The 23,653-nt window shown below is 40.4% G+C and overlaps 2 protein-coding genes across 2 annotated transcripts; one reads left to right on the top strand and one right to left on the bottom strand.

Annotated features, from left to right (window-relative positions):
- Window positions 1-7,109: 7,109 nt before the first annotated feature.
- On the top strand, window positions 7,110-18,192 carry LOC133887418 (putative protease Do-like 14). Its single transcript, XM_062327365.1, has 9 exons — window positions 7,110-7,561; window positions 8,383-8,562; window positions 8,650-8,777; window positions 15,685-15,896; window positions 16,048-16,129; window positions 16,386-16,528; window positions 16,927-17,047; window positions 17,251-17,343; window positions 17,650-18,192. Exons 1-9 carry the CDS (start codon window positions 7,225-7,227, stop codon window positions 17,764-17,766), a joined length of 1,413 nt encoding a protein of 470 aa, XP_062183349.1. The 5' UTR covers window positions 7,110-7,224; the 3' UTR covers window positions 17,767-18,192.
- Window positions 13,850-15,084, bottom strand: LOC133887211 (uncharacterized). Its single transcript, XM_062327161.1, has 2 exons — window positions 13,923-15,084; window positions 13,850-13,854 (listed from the first exon to the last, which is right to left on the bottom strand). Exons 1-2 carry the CDS (start codon window positions 14,863-14,865, stop codon window positions 13,850-13,852), a joined length of 948 nt encoding a protein of 315 aa, XP_062183145.1. The 5' UTR covers window positions 14,866-15,084.
- Window positions 18,193-23,653: the final 5,461 nt, after the last annotated feature.

The following is a 23,653-nucleotide window of genomic DNA, read 5'->3' as shown; positions in this document are numbered from 1 at the left end:
CCTCCTAGCTCTGCCAATGCAGGTGGTCAGCGCCTTGGAGGCCGAGGTGCGCGCCGTAGAGGACAAAGGCGTGGTCGGACCTGTCATGGAGCGCGCTGAGGTGAGCGAGCTCGCGGAGGGCCACATTGAGGACTACAGAAGGGAACCCACCGGCGAGCGACACGTCAGTGGATCTCACTGAGCGGCACGTCGGTGAGCATTACAGCGAGCTATTCTGTCCGTCCAACCCCATCTCCGCCTCATCTCCTCCCTCTTCGCCTAGGGATGAGGAAGAGAGATGAGGAGAAGGCAGAGGACGGTGGCGGCTAGCCACATTAGATCTCAATCCAATCTGAGAGAGGGAGGGAATGGGAAGAGATAAGGTGGAGAGAGAGAGTGGAGGGGGTGGAGCAGAGATGGGGCTCTTAGAAAATATTGGCTGACCCGAGCCTAAGCAGACGTGAGAGTGAGCTCAAATTTGATCGAATTGAAATTCCGGGTCTGGTCAAGGAATCACTGCCGGTTGGTATTAAAAACCAGCACTAATACTGGTTCTTTTCTAAAATCGACAATGATACTAATTTTTTTATGAACCGGTAGTGATAGTTGTATCATTGCTGGTTTTTAATGATCTGATAATGATGGGGTGGCATATATGAGGGTTTCTATAGTAGTGTTTGTATATGGAAAAGCAATGTTTAAATACACTTAGTGACAAGTTGTTTGTCTCATACCCTACATCCCTACAATGATGACTCCCTCAAGAAAAATCATTGGCCAAGAAATACTCAAGGAATCATTTTAATGATATCCGACAAGGATTCTTAGGGATGGAGACATCTCGTGATCTATGAAAGGAACTACAAGAGATATTCAACATCTTGTTATGTACAAATTCAAAGGAAAGATTCATAGTATGAGGGTATATGATCATGTATCTTATGGATACGTACATCTCTAAATATTATAAGGTTAGAGAAAGAAGTGTCTAAAACTCATATATCATACTTCAATTAGAAACCAAATAATATGCATGTGGAAGATATTCTAGGGTTCAATTTTGAATCTAAGAAATGGTCTATATAAGTCATATTAGATAATGTCAAGGTCATGGCATCGGTATATGCCTCTTATCAGCGTGTGGTTTAAATTAGACCTTAAAGACACTATGTTTTACATTAAGTGTAATTCATTAAAGTTTGGGATTTCAATCTATCGTTTGCATGCTTTATATATTCATGTCTATCAAATGTTTATTCATGCGAGATGATTTATTTTCGGTAATTCTTATTGCTTTAGATACAATTGTGATGCCCGTATGCTTACAGCATAATCAGTCAATAGCAAATATCTTTTGCTAGTTAATTGCGTGGAATACATTGATATGCCTAAAATACTTTGACATAATTCACCATTAAATATGATTTAGATCATACACTCTATATATCCAGGTTCAAACTTATAAAAGTAGACCTATATGATCTTAGTGCTATGTGAACAAAGGAAAGCAAAGGGATTTAGGATTTCCATATTAGCACTTTTATTCTAGAACCACTTAATGAAAATTTGTCACATCCACTCTACATGATTCACACTAACAATAGGTACTTTTGAGTATGTATTATGAGGTGATTTGAGTTGATTCACATATATATCTATGCTATATACACTCGTATGGTTGGCGTGAATAAGAGAGGAATTTGAGAAGTTGATAAATTTAAGGGACTGGATATAATGATGAGTGATGGCAAAGGGTTTATGACGTCGACATTACCATGGGTAGTGGCCAGTCTATATAAGCAATTCAATTGCTTATGCACATAAAAAGTGTTATTTGGGACATTACGAGTATATGAGATTTGTATGGAACAACCTTATACTCCAAATATAACAATGTGACATAAAGGATTATGTGGATCATGACAGATCCTAATTTCCCAAAGGATACTAAAAGTTATACTCTTAGATCCTAATTTCCCATAAAGATTCTAATTTCTGTCTTATTTATTAAAATTAGGGCTCGCAATGAAATCGTTCATTGGAGGATTATAGGAATAAGAAGAGAGCATTGATGTGGTTCTAACTAGAGGTGGCAATGGGCTAGGTCAGGATCGGGTGGAGGAAAAATTTATCTGCCACAAAACCCAGTAGCCTGAGCCAAACTTGAACCCACAATGCTTTTTGGGCAAAAACCGGCACCCGAACCTACAATCTTTGGGTGCCCATCAGGTTTATTTTTCAGGAGTTGGTACATACATTACAATGCTCAGAATTCAGCCAATTCAGAACATGGTCTAACTGCAACACACGTTACTAGCTTTTCACAAATCAAGGAGCAATATATATCACAAATCATGAGCAATAACACAAATAATTACTACATATACAAGTTCATGCCAAAGTGCCATATAAGTAGATAGGCAATAGGAGCAGGTGATGCCACCTTTTGCTTTCTACTCATAGCCAAAGATTCTAGCCTACAGCTATTATGTTCACCATTGTACCTTGTGAGTGCCTAGTTCACTAGTGTCACCGACATGTTCTTTCCTTGGTAGAGTTATTAGAGCAAACAAACATTAAACATCGTACTAAGAAAGTGGTGTCTAGGCTCTAAGGCCTCCACAAGATTAGTCTAGAGGGTTCCTTACCAATGACAATGAGCTGAGCCAAGCGGGTTCACAGCGGCTACAAAGTGTCAGGGTGCCTGATGGCCGGAGACGTGGAGTTATGCATCGATGCCTAGATGGATTCATGCATCAGGGTGCCGGATAGCCGAAGACATGGAGTTGTCCGTGGATGCCTAGATGGAGTCATGCATGGCGACGACTGTGAATGGAAGGACCAAAGTCACCTACAGTGATCTCAGATTAGGGAATGGTCGATTGGAGATTGTTGCACTGCATGCCTGCGTGAAGGCAACGGAGGCAAATGGAAGGACTGAAGGGTGAAGGAGATTACTCAGATTAGGGATTGGAAGTTTAGAACATAGATGGAGATTGGGGAATTGGGATTGGAAGTTGAGCTAGACGGATTGGCCAATGAGATGGCCAAATGGGCTAAGCGCATTGGAGATTGATCAAAGGCTTCTCGGGCACCCAACCCGACCCGCGAGTGAATTCAAAAACCCACACCCTTTTTATGTACCCAACCCGGCAGACTCGTGGGCATGATTTCATACCTGAACCCACGCCCGTCGGGAGCAAAACATGTGGGTACCCAAACCCACGAGCTCAAAATATGTAGTTCTAATAATTGGTCTTAAAATTAGGATAAATTTATTACCAATGTTGATTAGGGGATAGCCAACTTCTAGTTAGAATGATTATGCATGGCATTGCATAAAAAGTCCAGTACACTGCATTGGTATACCCTACGTGTAGTGTGTGGTATATTTCTCACTAAAACTACCACCACAGTGTAACATGATGGGGATTTTGATACATTGTATGATTGAAGATCTAATCTCAGCATTAGGGGGACGATTGGCCCGTAATTGGAATGTCGTGATACTTCAAAAATGAAAGTTTCTTCAATCACTTAACTATCATGAGCAAAGGCTATGAGAAGATACTAACGCAATAGATAAGTTGAACCCATTTCAACTAATACTCACACACGTAGTGTGTTGGGAGTTCATCGGATATCAAATGAGTTATTGTGCATAAAGTGGATATCGTAGGGTACATGCACACCCACTGATGCAAAGGGACTTATAATGTTTGAAGAATCTTTGGGGACACCTGCAGATTTGAGATCTATGATATATGGGGACGCATGTGGAACTATGATCTACTAAGACAAAATCATGTGATTAAGAGATCACTAGACAAAACTTCGAATGATAGGATTGACCTACCAGGTGAAAGAATCCATCAATTCATCCTATGGATGAATATCTAAGCTCAAAAGCACACACACTATATAAGACTTGGATTGTAGAATAACTAAGTATCTCTTATCTTGGGAAATGATGAAAGATCAGGTTAACAACCAAACATATATATGGATGTGGAAGATTATGTCAACAATCAACCTTTATAATTGCTTATGATTGTAGTGACGTCTATATAGTACGAGTACTCAATAGCAAAAGGTCAACTGAATAAAAGCAATAGATGATAAACCAATATCGCTTATTCGAAAATAAAATGCGATGGTTTATAGGTCTTACAAAGACTAAATGATTCTCTCAAATAAGATGAGATGAAATTTTGCTACACTATATCTCTGGCAAATGGAACAAAATATTGAATGTCATGAATGGAGCATTGACAGAGCTCTAAATCCTTGTTGAGATAAGGATATTAAAAAATCAACATGTAGATGTCCTTGAAAGATATGTGTAAAGTTGTTTCTTGTGGGTCAGTTTGTGGAATCATTGATTGATATCCACATGAACCTGACACTTATGTAAGTTAGACCCATGGATAATGCAAAGGTATATGATTACCTACATAATATAATACCATATTGAGTGGGTACTAGGGAATCACTCTACATCTAGTCATTACATCTGAAAGAGATTGCGAAAGGGGCTTAATGAAATTAAGCTTATGTGCTTGATACACCGATGGCCCGATAATCCTTAAGTGGATTATGATCCATCCAAACCCAAAAAGTATTGGACTAAAGTCCTATACTTATATCTTGCAAGCTGGCATAAGAAAATGTAAGATATGATGCAAACCATAGTATGGTTTTTAGCATGTCCCCAAAGAAGGGATAAAGATCGTATGTGCATTGCGGCATAAAGAGAACTAGTATGTCTCATGACTTGATTTAAGATGCATTCTTATGTTTGTGAAATCCGGTGACATATATTATACCAACATATCTATAAGTATGATGGTCATTGTATCCTACAAAATTCTTTGAAGGAATTGGACATTGGTGGTCATACAGGAATTTAGTAAAATAGTATAATCTCCACTATTCAAAATCTTAGACTGGTTATGCTCTACGATTGTACATCCGTTATATAGATGAGTCCATGGAAGAACCATCTATAGATATATTACAAAGACTATACCTACCATCTAGTAATATTGTGTATTACAACCAATATCTCCTATAACCGTTGTGGAGGATTATATGAGCTTGTATTGCACAAAATCAATAAGTGGTAAAAGAATAGGGTAAAAATAAGAAATGATATCTCTCATGGATTCTGCAATCTCACATATCCTATAAAGAAAGTGAGTTGTGAAAGCAGAATATCACTTGTAGTAGGCTACATGATCGTCATGATCCACAAGCTCAAGGTTGAAAGATTGTGAGAGTCACAATAAAATCTAAAAGGGTTAAATGTTATACTCTTTTCCCCCTTGGTTGAGTTTTGTTCTGCTTGGTTTTTTCAACGTGAGATTTTTAATGAGCCAACATGTGTAATGACAAGATACACAAGCTATACACTCTTTTCTCCTTATTGTTCTTTTCCACTAGATTTTCGGAAGAAGTTTTTGACGAAGCATGAGTGTAATGTTGGTAAAGTGTCTAAGGAAAATGTTATAATATAGACCCATCTAATGAGCTACATGTATGGATAATTAACTAAACTAGGCCCATAGTGGCATGGGCTTTCAATTCCATTAGTATTAGGAAATAGTGTCGTGCCCGTACGTTGCAGCGGGGTTCAATATTTTAACACTGCAACATGTGTTGCCATCAGCTTAATTAGGACAACAACGATTAGAAATTTAGATGTAGAATATTCATAAACAATTATGAATCAACCTTAAATAAAAATAAATGAAGAGGATTAATTGACGGTGCATATTTGTATTTTTCATAGAAGATAGATTGAAAGGGTTTCTAAAGACTATAAAAGGTCAATGAAAATTATAACTTCCTTGTTTTTGAGTACACAAAACGGAATGATTAATATATGCATATTGTGACCAAGTGCTAAATAGAAACATTTCCTTATAACTCAAAAAAGCATTATGTCAGTGTAGTTTGATCCTATTTAGCAATCATCTGTTATCCGCTGATGACGTTTGGATGATACTGAAGGAGAAGAAGAACCTCAAGCTAGGGAGGAACGACAAAGATGAGTGGATAACCCAAACAGGCCAACCAAGTCAAGAATTTTTCAGCTGCTGGAATCCCTATGTGCTATACCGTGCTACCAACAATGATCAAGGGGAGGCATCATGGTGTTTTCCAAAAGGTCTCTAAGAACCGGTTTAAAATCCTCCTAAATCCATGAATAATTATGAAACATTGATTAGAAAAGGACAACAAAATGCTTGGCTGCAATAATCCATTTCTGAAGTCTTTCACTGTATAATTTTCTGGTAAACAAGAGATACCTTTGTGAGGTAATTCCGATTCTGTTGCTTCAGAATTGTGAATACTTGGGTTGCACTATCCATGCTCATCAAATTGCTATTCACCTAGAAATCAATGAAGGCTCTCCTAAAATAGTTAACATAATGCAAAGTCTATCATACAATAATTTGGCACTCTGAGGACACTAAATTTTCCCAACTACCTTGTGATGAATCCCATGCTCTCCTTATCAATCTTTTCAAACATAACAGTGGTAAAGAATGTCAGTAGTTTGCAGAGTTCCCTGGTAACCATTCGAAATTCTATTGTAGAACCAAAAGAGACAAAAAAAGAAAGGTATTAGGCGACAGCCTCACAAACTAACTAATATGATTATTGTCAGTTTCATGCTAATTTCTAACTGTGCTTGCGTGCCATTACATGTAACAAAATTGAGCACAACAAATTTGTGGGGAAGTATTGAACTGTCTTAGCATGAACCCCTTTATCTGGTTAACAGTTGCTTCAACAAGTTCAGTTCATTTTAATTCAAAAACAAATCAAAGGCACGTCCAATTTGACGCACCTTGAGCCCAAAAACCAGTCGATTGGCCAGCGAAGAGCTGATCGACTATAGATATACATGGCTCCTTCATATAAGGAGATGAGAGGCTTCCATATTGTATATATAATTATCAATAAAATGGAGCGATGCCAAATGACATCTTATGTCTTTTGTGTGCTGTTACTTTACCTCTGTGTGTGAGGTTGACCACAGTTTTTTTTTTCTTTTGGGGGAAGTCTGAAACCGCTGGCCCTCTGTGAAGGAATCTCGTAGGAAATGAAGCTTCCAATTCTCCGACGGTCCGACGGGAATCCGAAGTTTTCGTTTCCAATTTACACAGGCCGTTCCTTCGGTTTCTTCTGAATCGGATTGTTGTTTCTGGACCGTGCCAAGTTCCGGGCCGCTGTCAAATGGACACCGAGACGAGAGGCCCTTCGCGGCGCAAGGCGGAGGCGGCTCGCGACGGCCGCTTTGCTTCTTTCCTCGTGGGCCACCAGCCAGCGAAGCGACACATCCCGCACGCCGCGCTCTCCAGAATGCTCCGCGGCGGCCGCCGGGCGGCGCTCCTCCTCGCCGCCGCCGTCGCCACAGGATCCGGAGTCCTCGCCGATCGCGGCAGCGGCTCCGCCACGGCCGTCTACGCCTCGGCCTCCCCGCCGCTCCGCCAGGTCCTCTCCGCCGCCGCCGCCGAGGGGCTCCGCTCCAGCGCACGCCTCTTCTCGCCGTGGCAGCTTCCTGCCTATCAAGGTCCCGTTTTTTTCTTCTTCTCTAGCCTGGTGTGCGAGAGAACCCCCCCCCCCCCTCTTGCTGCGTACCCATTGCTCGTCATTGCTCAGGGAAAGGGTTCAGGGTTCTTGGAATGGAGCACGATTTGGACTGCGGTTGTGTATCGGTGCTCGATCTAATTGCCTGGAATAGTTTGGATTTGCAACTGTTGCCAGATGCGTAGAGACATGATGATGCTGAGTTACAATTTTCTTATAGTCATGTGCATCCGGTGTCCAGGGTATTGTAGGACTGCATGATATGATGATCTTAGTTGCATTGTCGTATAGAGTTACCGGATTGCAGTACACTATGCGAATGAACGGCATTTTTCCTAAACTTTTAATTCAATTCAATTGAAACATGTGCCTGGTCTCTGAATTCTTCTGTGCTATACTGATATACCAATGTATGCTAAGAAAAAACACAAAATGCAGAAATCCATACATCACAAAAACTTGCATGTGTTGGATAATGAAGATAGGTGGCATATTTCCATTATCATCTACCTTCTGCTTGCAGCAGCCTTAATCTGAGTCAGGGCCTCAAAGCTATTTTGAAAATCTGATGACCTCTTCATTCACGAAAGCCTTGTGATCATTGCTGTTGAAACTTAAGTGATGGTTAAGAAGATGCTGGGGAATGTTTACAGTTAATATCTTGAAGATGTCCTAAGTACCTATGAGAAGTGAAGTGGATTTTTTTTTTTTTACTTGAACCAGAAATTGCCACCTTAACTTCTCTTTACTGATATGGAGCTCTCTGTGCTGATGAGCTTTGTCAAATGTGTTTGTACTTTGTAGGGTTCCCAATACCGAATTCATTTGCTTCTGCATCGGTTTCACCTGCTAACTTGAGTGACCAAGGTTCTGGTGGAAGCCCAGATGATTCAAGATATTGCCCAGGGTGTCTAGGCAGGAATTCTATTGCCAATGCGGCATCTGCAGTCGGTCCTGCTGTTGTAAACATTTCTTCTATGCAAGGTGACAACATAATTATCTAATAAAATTGCCAAACCTGTCACCAATTTACTAGCTATGAGTACTGAACTTTTGGGGTTACTTTTGTAGGTACTCATGGATGGGTGCTAGCGAAGAGCATTGGATCAGGAACTATAATAGATCCAGATGGGACAATATTGACATGTGCGCATGTTGTTGCAGATTTTCAAAGCACAAAAGCGGTTGTGAGAAGAAAGGTTATCAACTTGGCACTATCTTATCTGTTCATTTTGAGTTATCCATTAACAGGCTGACTGTGTAAATACTGTCAAAAACTTATCATTGACACATGGGGACAATATGAAGCATGAATTTGGATTGCTGAATATCTTGAACAGCCATTTCTCTAAATTTTTGTAGCTCGTACACTTCAATGGTGCTTGCTAAAGTTCGAATGCTAGTACTGAAGGGTTCCTTAATCTCGCAGAGGCGAAAGTTAATAGATAAATTATAGTATTTTTAATTTATCCTTGGGGAGAAAACTTTGGCAATAGTGAGTTCTTTTAGGCCTCACTTTTACTATTTCGTTTATTACCTAATTAGGACAGTTGTGGTCAGGATTATAAAATTGCATCTTGACTTTATACTTGCACTAACTTGGTGTCCTTAGTCTTTTACCTTTCATTTAAGCAGAGAATGGACTACAGTAGTCTATCTACTAAGGGATAAATGCAAAACCCCCCCCCCAAAAGTCACTTGGATTTTGACTTTCCCCCCCAAAAGTTGTTTTGTTGCAAAAAAACCCCCCAAAGGTTTGATTTTGTTGCAAAAACATCCCCAACAATTCAAAAAAAATTTAAAAAAATCACAAAAAATTCTAAAAACAACTATAAGACCTTTTGTGAAAATTGTTTTCAAAAATAATATCCTTTGCATCATATTTCATGGAGAGTAAGTTTGAAAAAAAAGAAAAACATGCAACTCATTTATTAATTCGAGTTAAATGCATAGTTAATTATTTACTAATCCAAAAATCACGAAACAAAATTTTTTAGTCTTATTACATGATCCTCTATCTTGTAAAAATACATGAAATCTTGAAATAGTTATTGTAACGTGCAGGATTGAGTAAATGTGTTGCAGATAGATTAATTCATAACTAATCCATAACACCCCCAAAATTAGTGAAACCACTTTTATTAGTTTACTTAAACAATTATTTGTGTAGGACAAATGTCACGGCCTTGCGGCAGCGATCTGATCGGATAGGAGTGGGAGGTAGCCGGCCTGTCTTTGGCCGGTTTTCTACCCGTGATGTTGATGGAGGAAACGCCTAGGGCGTCAACTGGATGGAGATGATAACAGCAATGGAGATGAGAGTACAGAGAATTGGAGATGAGATAATAGAACTGTTTATTGCTTGCCTTTGGATACATGCGTGCTGCTCTTTATTTATAGAGCTGCAGCCAAAACTCTCCTCAACCGAATACAACTCAATATCTAAACCGAATTGGACTCTATCCTTTATTGTTAACCGAGCAAGCCTACTTTAAATTACCTAATTTATATAACTCTTCTAATGGAAACTCAGCTGCCAACTTGATTGCCTTCCTTGGTTGCCTTCCTCCTTCTATATGTAGTGCCGATCATAACATCTCTCCCCTCCTCCGGAAACAGCTCGTCCTCGAGCTGAAAATCAGGATATTGCTGTTTGAATGTTGGCACATCCTCCCAAGTTGCATCTTCTGCAGGCAATCCTTCCCACCGAACTAAAATCTGCCAAACACCTCTAGCAATTCTGCTGCGAATCACTTCAGATGGCTTCGGTATGGCACGGCCATTAAATACTGGAGGCAAGCGAGGTTGCTCTGTAGGTGGTTGCCCATAAAATTTCTTCAGAACACCGACATGGAATACATCATGTATCTTTGTTCCGGCTGGAAGGCGCAAACGGTACGCAACATCTCCAATTCTTTCCAACACCTGAAAAGGACCATAAAATTTTGGGGACAACTTCCCTTTGGTATGCGAAGGCAAGGAAGCTGCTGGCCTATTAAGCAATTTAAGCCAAACCCAATCTCCGACGCCAAATGCTACATCTGTGTGCTTAGCATCATAATAAAGCTTAGCATACTCCTGAGCTTGAAGCAATCGTTCACGCATGTCTTGAATAAATTCATCCCTGTCAGATAAAGACTGATCTACTGCCGCCACTTTAGCTTCACCTGGTTCATATGTCCGCAATGACGGAGGTTCCCGACCATAAACTACCTTGAAAGGTGTATCTTTTAAGGCAGAGTGATGCCGTATTGTAACAATATTCAGCCCATGGAAGCCAACGCAACCATTGCTTAGGCCGATCACCAGTTAGGCAACGAAGGTACATAATGATTACCTTATTAGCAGCTTCGGATTGGCCATCACTTTGTGGATGAAAAGCAGAGCTCATGTGTAGTCTTGTTCCTGACAATCGAAACAAGTCTTTCCACAAATTGCTAGTAAAAACGACATCACGATCACTGACAATAGAAGCTGGTAAGCCATGAAGCCGAACTATTTCATCAAAGAATGCTTGTGCCACGGAGGTTGCTGTGTAAGGATGTCCCAAGGGAATAAAATGAGCAAATTTGGAGAGACGATCGACCACGGTAAGAATTACTGACTTGTTGTGTACTCGAGGAAGGCCTTCAATAAAATCCATTGATATATCACTCCAAATTTGGGTCGGAATTGGCAAAGACTGTAGCAGTCCAGCCGGCTGCAAATGAGTAACCTTATTTTGTTGACATACTGAACACTCCCGCACATAAGTTTGTACTAAAGATTTGTCACCAGGGATTCGAAAATCCGCTCGCAATCGCTGCAGTGTACGTTGAACACCTTCGTGACCCATATCATGTGCTTGCGCAAGGAGCCGTGGTACTGATGGGGATGAAGATGGCACATAGACTCGGCGATCCCTCATAATTAAGCCATCCAGAACTGTCCAAGCCGGTCCCTTTCGGCCGTCAGAAATTTCCTTGATCAATTGTTGGAGTTTAGGATCTGAAGCTATCTCTTTGCGCAAGTTGTTGAACACATCAAACACCGGAGAAGACAAAGCACAGGCTGTGGCCTCCTCAGCATTGCGTCTAGAAAGGGCATCGGCCACCACATTCGTATGACCGGGCTTGTACTGGACCTCGAAATCAAATCCCATAAGTTTGCTAATCCAGCGATGCTGAGGGATGGTAGAAAGCCGTTGATCCAGAAGAAATTTGAGACTAAAGTGATCGGTCCTGACGATAAAATGTCGTCCCCATAGATATGGACGCCAGTGCTTGATGGCCTGAGCTAACCCAATAAGCTCTCGTTCATAGGTTGCCAAACCCGCGTGACGAGGTGCCATGGTACGACTGAAAAATGCCAAAGGGCCGTGGCCCTGGTGCAGCACGGCGCCCATGCCAGAGCCCGAAGCATCACACTCCACGATAAACATTTGCCTGAAATCTGGTAGTTGTAGAACCGGGGCTGAAGATAATGCTTGTTTGAGGGCGTGGAATGCTTGAGTCGCCTCTGTAGTCCAGGAAAACGCCTCTTTCTTGAGGAGGCGAGTTAAAGGAGCTGCAAGAGCGCCATATCCGGCAATAAATCTGCGATAATACCCTGCGAGGCCGAGGAAACCACGTACTGCACGAACTGAACGGGGCTCGGGCCAATCGGAAACAGCTTGCACTTTCTGTTGGTCCATTGCGACGCCCATGGCTGACACAACATGGCCGAGATAGGACACTGATGATGTGCCGAATGTGCATTTTGAGCGTTTGACGAAAAGCTTATGTTGACGAAGCAGCTCGAACACCATACGTACATGTCGCAAGTGATCGGCCCATGACGCACTGTAGATTAAGATATCATCAAAAAAAAAACGAGCACAAAGCGGCGTAGATACCTGTGGAGTACATCGTTCATGAGTGCTTGAAAAGTGGCCGGGGCGTTTGTCAAGCCAAACGGCATGACCAAAAATTCATAGTGGCCGTGATGAGTTCGGAACGCCGTCTTCTCAATGTCGGCCATATTCATGCGAACCTAATGATAGCCCGATCGAAGATCAAGTTTTGTAAAATATCGTGCACCATACAGCTCATCAAGCAACTCCTCGACCACGGGAATTGGAAATTTATCTTTGATAGTTTGAGCGTTGAGAGCCCGGTAATCAACGCAAAATCTCCAGGAGCCATCTCGCTTTTTGACCAACAATACCGGCGAAGAGAATGCCGATGTACTTAGTCGGATGATGCCTTGCGCTAACATATCTGCACATTGCTTTTCCAATTCATCTTTCTGCAATTGGGGGTATCGATATGGTCGCACTGCTACTGGCTGAGCGTCCTGCAGCAAGTGAATACGATGGTCTTGAGCTCGGGATGGAGGAAGACCTCGCGGATCAGCAAATACATCCTTGAATTCGTGCAGCAAACGTTGCATCAGATCATCTTGTTCATCCAGTGAGTTAAGCTGATTGGTGCTCAAGCCCGGCACTCCGTGCCAGGTAACCTTCCGTCCATTGCGATGGCAGGTCATCGTCAAGCGATCAAAGTCCCACAGAATTGGTCCCAACGTTCGGAGCCATTGGGTACCCAGAATCACATCATAGCCACACAGTGGAACGGCGTAGCAATCAACCGCGAATTCCTCACGATCAACAAGGATGCACAGGTCCTTGCAGAGGCCTAGTGCAGTCAAGTGATCACCATTGGCCACCATAACTCGCAGGCTGATCTGACCAGGCTGACAACAAATGCCTAGGTGGTGTGTGAGGTCTTCCCTGATAAAATTGTGCGATGAGCCAGAATCAACCAAAGCGAGCACAGTTGTGCCACTAATTTGGATCTTCAGTCGCACGGTGTTGACCTGGTGCACGCCGGCAACTGCGTATAAAGAGATATGCGGCGCAGTCTGATCTTCGTCACGCGCACACCAGTCATCCGTGTCCGGCGCCGAATCGTCATACTCGATGAAGAAAAGATGAGCACACCTATGGCCGCGGACAAATCTTTCGTCACAATTGAAGCAAAGACCCTGCCGGCGACGCTCCGCCATCTCAGATGGAGTGAGGCGCCGAATTTGGCGCGGTCCCGTGGTGTCGGTTGACGCAGCAGCAGAGGCACCAGCAGTTGTAGCATGTGTTGGAGCAGCCGTGCCGGAAGAGGCGGCGTGCATGGACGCTGGGCGCTGCCCTGACAGTGACCGCAAGCCGCCATAACGCGGTAAACGAGCGGCCTTCTTCTCATAAGCACGGGCCAAGCTCATGGCCTTCTCGAGGTCACTCGGATCTTGCAATTCGACATCAATCTGCAGCTCATCCGCGAGGCCCGAAGTGAATAGCTGACGCTCTTGTGTTCCCGTCAAAGGATCTGCACGGCTAAGGAGCGCCAAAAATCGGCTCTGGTAATCTTCCACTGTTCCATTCTGGCGAAGATGACGAAGTTCACCCAAGGGGTTGCTACGGATTGGAGGCCCGAAGCGTGTGTTGCATAAGGTCTTGAACTCGTGCCAGGGCGGCTCGCCATGGCTGCGTTCTAGGTGGAAGTACCAATGGTGTGCATTGTCGTCCATGTGATATGACGCAAGCCATACCTTGTGTTGTTCTTCAGTCTTTTGTCCGCGGAAAAACTGCTCACATCGAGTAAGCCAGGGAAGAGGGTCGGTTTTGCCATCGTACCGTGGAAACTCGAGCTTGAAGAAGCGAGGCACTGCACCAGTACCGATGCTGCTTGCATCAGCCTTGAAGTCCTTTACGCTGGTGTCATGGACTTGCTGGTTACCGCCGAGCGACGGTCCTGTCATGAAGCTCTGCGGCGGACGCATGTTGCCGTCCGGTTGCAGAATTTCAGCGCCGCCCAACACCGGAAAAGAAGCTGGTGGTGGCGTCCGATTTGCAGCCGACAACGCGAAATCCCCTGTGATCGGAGCATCTTCCAGATTCTTGCCTTTCTCCAATACCGTCATCCGATCCATAAGACTGGACAAGAGGGTTTTGATTTCACCGAAAGAGTTGTTGATGTCCATGAAACGCGCTTGAAAGCGTTCTTCCTGCGCCGCGATCAGAGCTTGAACATTGTCGTTCTCCGATCCGGAAGACATGGTCTCTGATACCAAGTTGTCACGGCCTTGCGGCAGCGATCTGATCGGATAGGAGTGGGAGGTAGCCGGCCTGTCTTTGGCCGGTTTTCTACCCGTGATGTTGATGGAGGAAACGCCTAGGGCGTCAACTGGATGGAGATGATAACAGCAATGGAGATGAGAGTACAGAGAATTGGAGATGAGATAATAGAACTGTTTATTGCTTGCCTTTGGATACATGCGTGCTGCTCTTTATTTATAGAGCTGCAGCCAAAACTCTCCTCAACCGAATACAACTCAATATCTAAACCGAATTGGACTCTATCCTTTATTGTTAACCGAGCAAGCCTACTTTAAATTACCTAATTTATATAACTCTTCTAATGGAAACTCAGCTGCCAACTTGATTGCCTTCCTTGGTTGCCTTCCTCCTTCTATATGTAGTGCCGATCATAACAACAAATAATGGTAGACATGACAAAGTTAAAATAACATGAGTTAATAAATGAGCTGCACATTTTTCTTTTTTTTCCAAACTTCCTCTCCATGAAATATGATGCAAAGGATATTATTTTTGAAAACAAATTTCACAGAAGGTCTTAGAATTGTCTCTAGTTTTTTTTAGAATTTTTTTTAATGATTTTTTTTATTTTTTTGAATTTTTAGGGGGTTTTTTGCAACAAAACAACTTTTGGGGGGGAAGTCAAAATCCAAGTGACTTTTGGGTGGGGGGGGGGGGGGGGTTGCAGTTTTCCCATCTACTAAATACTTGGGTTAAAGTTCTAAACTTTAGTGTAGGACCAAATATGACCCAAAGTCCCCAACCTACAGCAGAATGGATAATTACAGTACTTGCTATTCTTACAGATTATGATATTTAGCTGTGCTTGATATCATTTATTACTTTCATATATTTTCAGGCTTTTTAATCAATTTTCATTTGGGATAGTTCTTTTTTAAAATGTTCAACCAGCATTTTGGGTGATTTGATCCAGGTTTTTGTTTTCGACATGCGTTTGTTTCCTTATTTTTCTCTCAAAAGGTTGAATATCGTAACAGGTTAGTGTGACTTTACAAGATGGTCGTGAATTTGAAGGTGTTGTTCTGAATGCTGACCGCCACTCTGACATCGCTGTTGTGAAGATTAAATCTAAGACCCCTTTACCAGCTGCAAGACTTGGATCGTCGTCTAGACTTAGACCAGGCGATTGGATTATCGCTTTGGGCTGTCCACTTTCTCTTCAAAACACAGTTACAGCTGGTATTGTAAGGTTAAGATCCCTAAATGCAGACCTAAATTATTATTTTTATTTACTCTACTCAGTTATCATTAAGACTACCAGTTGTCTTGTAATTTACAAGCATACTATTTATTTTTATTAACTTCAATCTTCTACTTCCACTTTGGTTTCTTTTCTGTAGTTGTGTGGACCGGAAAAGCAGTGATCTGGGTCTTGGAGGAGTAAGAAGAGAGTATCTGCAAACAGATTGCGCTATTAATCAGGTAAGACCATTTCTTTATGTTCCTAAGACATGAACTTAGTTATTTTACTATGCCTCGTCAGTTATCACCTCATCATGTTCCGAGAAAGTGGAAAAGATTATATAGATTTGAATCCAAATAAATAATATTTTTATCTTGGTAGGCTTCCATTTTACAGGCATATATGCTTTGTTTTTTATTTCTCAATGTTGTCACCTCTTCTGTTTGGTTTCCCAGTTTCCGCAGAACAAACAGTTGACACATTTGTATGCCGCAGGGTAATTCGGGAGGCCCTCTTGTGAACCTTGATGGCGAGATTGTTGGAGTTAATGTGATGAAAGTTGCCGATGCTGATGGTTTGAGCTTTGCCGTACCAATTGACTCTGTTGTGAAAATAGTGGAAAACTTCAAGAAAAATGGGTATGCCTTAGCCTTACTTTTCATAGCATAATGCTGGTTACAGTTTATTATTGTCATGGTCAGATGATTGCTTTGTTTTTTTTCTTCTCTTTGAAATTTATTTGTATAGTTTGAGCCATGATGTGTACTCTGACTGATCTGAAGTTCAAAACATGTAATTCATTAGATAAGGTACTGATGTGAATGAGGCAATCAAAAAGCAATATTGTTAGTGATTCCAAAATGTGTTTTATCGGATAAAAAGTATAATTAGTATGTTAACTGTTGGGAGTAAGCCTGTGTGTGCTGACTGCCGACCCTTTTCAAATAGATTTATTTTTTATGATTTAAAGTTACCAAACATGTTCACTTACCAGCATGTCTGGCAGCTACTAATGTTTGTCCAATATGCAATGCAGGAGAGTCGTAAGGCCATGGCTTGGTTTAAAGATGCTTGACCTTAATCCCATGATCATTGCACAACTGAAAGAAAAATCAAGTTCTTTTCCAGATGTAAGAAAAGGGGTGCTTGTTCCTATGGTAAGCTACTCTTGAATCATCTCATGAATTAATGAGACATTTGGTATTAAGGAAGAGGCTGTTGATGTATTGTAACCTATTGTGCTCTCTGAGTGAATCATGAATATATGTTTTGGCATGCTTCTCTTTGCTAAGAATTAAAATGATTCTGATAAGACCTGAACAGTGCTGACTCTACTGACACTATATGGATTGTCAATCAGGTTACACCAGGATCTCCAGCTGAACATGCAGGATTTCGTCCTGGGGATGTAGTCTTTGAGTTCAATGGTAAACCAGTTGAAAGCATCAAAGAGGTAACAAAGATAACTACTGGTGATGTGTGCTATAAGATTTTCTATACTTGCAGCATGCCCCCCCCCCCCCCCAAAAATAGTAATCATATAATTGGATTGTAACATCTGATTTGAATTTTAATTAAAAAGACATCTGGTTAAGTTGATTGCTAGTACAGTGGACTCTGGTGCCTTCTAACATATGTTTTACCTACACTTAGTTTTTTTTTCTCAATATTCTTTCTCTTTCAAATCCTCAATTCAGGAGGAAGATTATATTCTTTTTCTTTATTTGTACAAATATGTTAATAAAGTGTTTTTTTGTAGATCATTGATATCATGGGGGACAAGGTCGGAGTGCCATTTAAAGTTCTTGCTAAAAGGGCAAACAATGTGACAGTGACCTTAACTGTGATACCAGAGGAGGCAGATGCCAGCAGATGACCCAAAATTAATCTGATGAGCGGCTGATCTAAAGCCTAAGAGAGGAATTTTCTATTGGAACTCCATTTTCTTTAACTCCTGTAGACATACTTTCTGTTGAGTTTTCTATGTAACTAAGCATGGGTGATAACTGATAAGACCCCCCAGAAAAAGAAAAATACATGGGCAATACATATTAGTGCAATGTTCAGTCATGGATATTGGCTTTTCTTTTCTGTAGCATGTGCTTATAATTTTAGGTTTTCTTGAACACGTAGGAACATTGCGCGTCATTGTACGTATAATTTTAGGTTTTCATTTTATTTCTTTGGATAATGATTTAGATTCAAGAACATCAGTTCCTTAATTTGCCATGTGTTCAATGGTGGCAGCGTGGTTTTGCTGTCAAAATATTAAAGTAAATTTTGTTTGCATGCTAAACTTTTAGCATTAGGTATTCTTCATTTTGTGTCTGAATGAAGTCATTCTAATCTGCAACAATATTAATTGCAGGAATTCTATGTTTCCATTCTGTATAGTATGTTGATATCTAGACTTCAGTTAATTTCCTTCTGTTATAGCCTTACAGATGCAAACTGCAAGCAAAGGTGAACAATAAACTAGAATAGCACATGATGATGTTGCTAAAAATGTAAATTGGCTAGGACTATTGTCTGGTGATGTCGAAATTTTGTGGAATCTATCAATTCATCAAGTTGCTTTCGGCACTACAAAATCTTCAATGGCCAAATGATCAGTAATTCTGTTTGGAAGCAATTTTCTACGTCTCTATGATTTGCTAGCATTTCCAGGTTGGCCATTGTTGTGGGCACACACCTGCCTTGTGCAACACCCAAATTCCTAGGTCCATTTCTATTGGTTGTTAGATGACCACATCATAGCTTTTTGTTGTGATGTCCCTCTCATGCTTCATCATTGGGAGAGATTGTTTTCTGGTAGATGTACACTTTGTCTACCTGTATGGTGTACCAACAGTTGAACAGTTGTTTCTTGCTTGGAATCTTTCTACTTAAATACTACGAAAAATCTCCCTAAAAAAATACTATGAAAATTTCTGTTGTTTTATGCTAATCATGCAGTGCTATTGGTGGATTATTGCATAGTTTATGTGGTCCTGTAATGTGTGCTATACACGTAATTGTGAGGTTTGTAGTACTGAATCAGGAAGTTTTGTTGATTTTTGAATAGTGTAGATTATGTTCACAAGCTAAAGTGTCTAAATGAAGCAATTGAAAAGAACTGGTGGTTGAGCTTTGTGACATGCAGGTGCATGATTGGCAGCAACCATATAGAGGAATACTCATTTTATAACTGAGATAAAGTGGCATAAGCCATTTTTAATTCTCATTTGGAAAACTTGTTTCGAGAGCTAGAAACAATAGATTCAGACTTCCCCATTTGTTTTCTAACCAAAATAAAACGTATTTGCACTGACTCATTGTAACCGCAATAATTGTGCCATAAGTAATTGTATGCTACTAGCTTGAATTCTAGTAAAGCATAAAAGATAAAAGCCCTAATGTATATATGATTGAGTGAAAACATTTTCTTTGCTGCCCCTAGCTCCTTAGATAATGCCTTGAAAGATGTAAATTTTAATTCATCTGACTTGAATAGACAAGAAAAGTGAAATCAGACTTCTGAAGAAAATGGACAGATATTACGAAATGGGGGGCGGAAAACACTTAGGTCATTGCGGTGGCTACAATGATTAGACTGTAGGAGAGAGAATCAAATTCTTCAAAGAATACTCCACAACTTTATTTTGTTCCTATGAAAAGATTTTTCCACAGTTCGAGTTGGGGTATGGCCTACCTAGGTTGCCTTGAGCTACTACGATGTAGAGACTTTTAGGAATTTTTTTGCTATTGACCTACTGTACACCGATTGGTCACCTAAAAGTCTGAATAATGAGAAAAGACAAGCAGTTACTTATTTACCTATACTTCAATAATCTTCTTAAATGGATGCTCCCTCATATCTCAGACGTGAAATATGAGCAAGCGATAATTTGTTTTTATTAAATTGCGTTGGCCAAAACTTGAACTCAAGTACATGACTCTAATATCATATTAAGCTATTATGTACCGAGCAGTTTATTCAAAAACCTAAGTTAATGAAAAAAAACGAACAATTCATTTATACTATAACAATGGAGACTAATGCTAACATGAGCTGACCCTATTACTCAGATTATTTGAAAACTAAACCTAAGTTAAATCCAACTAAGCCACTGCAGAGGGACCCACGTATCGGTGTTTAGAAAATGTACTGTTCCTTCCATTCTTAAATAAATCAAGCTTTAAAAACTTTTACCACTAAAAATATTAAGATCTATCATATAAAAATAATACTAGTAGATTTGTAATGAAAATACTTTCAAATGATTATGTTTTCAATAACTTTAGATAATAAATACTTAGAACACCTCCCTTTCATGTACAGCAGCTGTTGCATTCCAACATCAATTATTCTTATCTCCTTATGGTTGTTGTTAATTACACAATATATCAATATATAATCCCGTCGTCCTGCACTACAAGTCATTCACCATGGGACGCGTGAGTTCATAGGGCTTTTCTTCGGTTGCCGCTGGAACGGCGGCCAAGTGTGCGGTCTGTTCGACGAGCATCTCTTCCTTTACAAACCCAAAGGAACAGCAGCAGCAATGGAGGTCAGGAGGTGGGCAGCACCAGCAGCAGCAGCAGGAATGGAGGTGGGGCGTGACATCGGTGACGCGGACGGGTGCTGAAACGCAACGGAAACAGAATCTAGCACCACACATCATGCCACCTACGCACCACCTGCACACCTCTCTCTCTCTCTCTCCTTTTTGTTCGTTTCTCCTCTTTCTCTACTGCTCTCTTTTCTCTTCTGCATTTGTCTTGTGGGAGAATAATATGAGCGGAATAAAATTTGCAAATGAACACCTCTCATCGAAAGGACGGTACAAGGGAGTTCTTGCGAACCGGCAGTATAAGCATAAGAACTCATGAAAGGACGGCAGAGAGTTCTTGCGAATCGGGGACTTATTGAGCGGAAGTGAATCCACCGAAATACCTCGTCAAGGAACTGATGCGTGCGATTTTGATTGTCCAATTGACAAGGGATAGTTTCTTCGATGTATGGCCGCAGATTTTTTTAGTCAAATTTCTGTGTGCTTACAAATATGCAGAATTGGATTCATTTTTACCCTGCCCGTTAAAAAGATCTTACGAGTATTGAGTATCCTGCCGCATTTGTCAGAGACGCTTTAAAATATGCCTTGGCATCAAGTGGCACAGGGTAGGCCCAGCAAGCACACTATGAATCAGAGATGTGAGTCTGTGTGTTGCAGTGTAAGCCATCAGTAAAATAAAATAAAATGTTTTTGGACGTTGCAATTGCATAAATTTGCATCTGCAGATCCGTGGCCCAGACCAAAAGGTTGAATTCTCTGTGGCGGCCGTGTGATGCTGCCCCCCCCCCCTCCCCCGGTCTCTCTCTCCTCTCCGCCAACTTCTTTCCCGCGTTGCCAACTTGCTGCATGCAACAACTTTTTGTACCAAAGCGGAGCGTGGACATCATTTATGAGTAAGAGAAAAACTTTAAAAAATATCGGTATAACTTGTGGACACACGTACAAACTCACACCACTATACATACGCACTCACATAATATCTACTAAATACTGGATATACGTAGCTTGGAGATTGACGAAGTCATCACATGCGTATCGCTGTTGATGAGTATATTGCTTACTACTGAAAAAAATTATGCCGTAGTAAAACACATAAGGAGGAAAGCATTATTGCAGAAGCAAACTCCTGTATAGAGACAGGGATGTTTTTAGGGTACTTCAAAGACGATTTCATTGGTTAAAAAAGCATCTTGTTTAATTTCTTGATGTTGTAGCAACATCATGGAATATCACACTATAAAAAGGGTTAAAAGGGAAATATTATGTAGAAGTTTATTTTTGGGATACTAGGTTATCGATGAAACTATCTCTAGTTAAAGTATGATACTTTCAGATGCTGCAATTGAACTTTTTTAATATGAGTGAATTGCAAAAAATACAAGTATTGTGCTATTTGTAATACAAAACTACATATATTGTATCTAGTAACACAAAACTATAAGTATTGTGCACTAATTTCACACAAAATCAATTTTAATTAAATTTACCTAAAAAGTGGTCTTATATTTCTCCAAAAATTCTAGAACTTTTGTACGTGTTCCATAATTCATATGCAACCTATTTTAATTGAATTTACCTAAAAGTACTGTGTAGAAATTAAACTAAAATTTTTCAAAAGGTTACTTTTATAACTCTAACAATTGTTAGGGCCTCAAATAAAATCTAAAAAATCTGGAACAAATTATTAATATTCTTCTTATATGATTAACTAATTTTTAAAATTATTTTTAATCATAGGTTATATTATGAAAAAGTGAGTACCTTTGTAAGTATATATATGAAACATATAAATAGATCATTACAAAGAAACTCACTTTTTCACCATATAACCTAGAGCTGAAAATAATTTTAGAAATTAATCCATCATATAAGAAGAATATTAGTAAATTTTTCTATATTTTTGGGATTTTATTTAAGATCCTGACAATTGTTAGGAGTTATAAAAGTAGCTTTTTTGAGAATTTTAATTTAAATTATACACAACCTTTTTGACTGAGTCCAATTAAAAAATGGGTTGCACATAGATTATAAAACAAGTATGTAGCAAAAATTGCTCTATTAGATCAAGATTATGATTTTGGTGATTAATGATAATATAGTCAATAAAAGTAATATGCTTGTCAAGAATATATGTTAGTAGGTCTCATGGATATAATAAATAAAAAAGTCATTGTAGACAGGACAAAATTTGATCGAATTGAAGAAGTTACAAAAAGATTTGCCTCACCGGATGGGCCGGTGCTATGGATGTTGAGCTCACCGGAGCATATTTGACAAAGAGGGAGAGAGGCCTGAAGACATCACCGGAAGGTCCGGTGATTAGTAAATGTTCTCACCAGAGCAATTGTTCCAGAGAAGGGTATCAAGCTGAAGAATAAAGGTTAAGCCTCACCGGATAGTCTGGTGATCAAAGCATGGCAATATTGAAGTGTTTATGTCCAGAAAGCAAAATGGAACAACTCACCGGATAGTTCGATGATTAGAGAAAGATACACACCTGAGCATTTCTAACAGAGAAGGTTACAGTCGTGGAAGATAGAAGATCAACACACCGAAAGGTCTAATGATGAAGCAATGCTACACCGGAAAATATACTAGACAATGAACAGTGCAAAGAGGTCAAACGAAATTCAAGGCATCGGATAGTCCGGTGATGAAGTGATGTGCATCAGATGCTTACACCGGAGTAATTTACACAGAGAGGATGCAGTTAGCTCGGATGCTAAGTACATATTCACCGGATAGACCATTGGGATGAAGTATATACTAAAATTTTTGGTGTTCATAGAGGCTTAAGTGGAGGTTTCAACGGATAGTTTGTGAGAGTGTATTCACCAAATGATCTAGTGTTAGTACTATTGTTCTCACCAGATCATCCGGTGTTAACAACTTTTACGAGTTGTTGGTTAACGGCTAGTGCGTGGGTTTAAGGCTATAAATACCTTTCCACTCAGTCATTTGAAGACGTGGTATGCAGCTAGAGTCCCGAGAAGTTCATGCACACATGAGAGGATATCCAAGCCACCAAAGTGCTTAAATTGATTATTTAAGGTGATTAAGCACACAATTAGAGAGTGATTAGTGCTTATAGGCCTAGGGAGTGTGTTGCTAGGTGATTGTTACCTAAAGAGTGAATTATGGAGTGATCCAAGCTTATAACCCTTGGTATGCTGGCATCTTAGAGTCTTTGTGACTCGTCGGCAAACT

The sequence above is a fragment of the Phragmites australis genome, chromosome 12, assembly GCF_958298935.1.
Source record: "Phragmites australis chromosome 12, lpPhrAust1.1, whole genome shotgun sequence".
Lineage (NCBI taxonomy): Eukaryota > Viridiplantae > Streptophyta > Magnoliopsida > Poales > Poaceae > Phragmites > Phragmites australis.
Note: the sequence above shows the minus strand (reverse complement) of the source record. Positions and strands in the feature narration are given on the sequence as shown.

Coding starts and splice junctions, on each gene's coding strand:
- LOC133887211 (XM_062327161.1), bottom strand. CDS start 14,865: ATGTATCCAAAGGCAAGCAATAAACAGTTCTATTATCTCATCTCCAAT.
- LOC133887418 (XM_062327365.1), top strand. CDS start 7,225: ATGGACACCGAGACGAGAGGCCCTTCGCGGCGCAAGGCGGAGGCGGCT. Junction 8,778..15,684: donor AAGCGGTTGTGAGAAGAAAG/GTTATCAACTTG, acceptor ATATCGTAACAG/GTTAGTGTGACTTTACAAGA. Junction 15,897..16,047: donor GTTACAGCTGGTATTGTAAG/GTTAAGATCCCT, acceptor TCTTTTCTGTAG/TTGTGTGGACCGGAAAAGCA.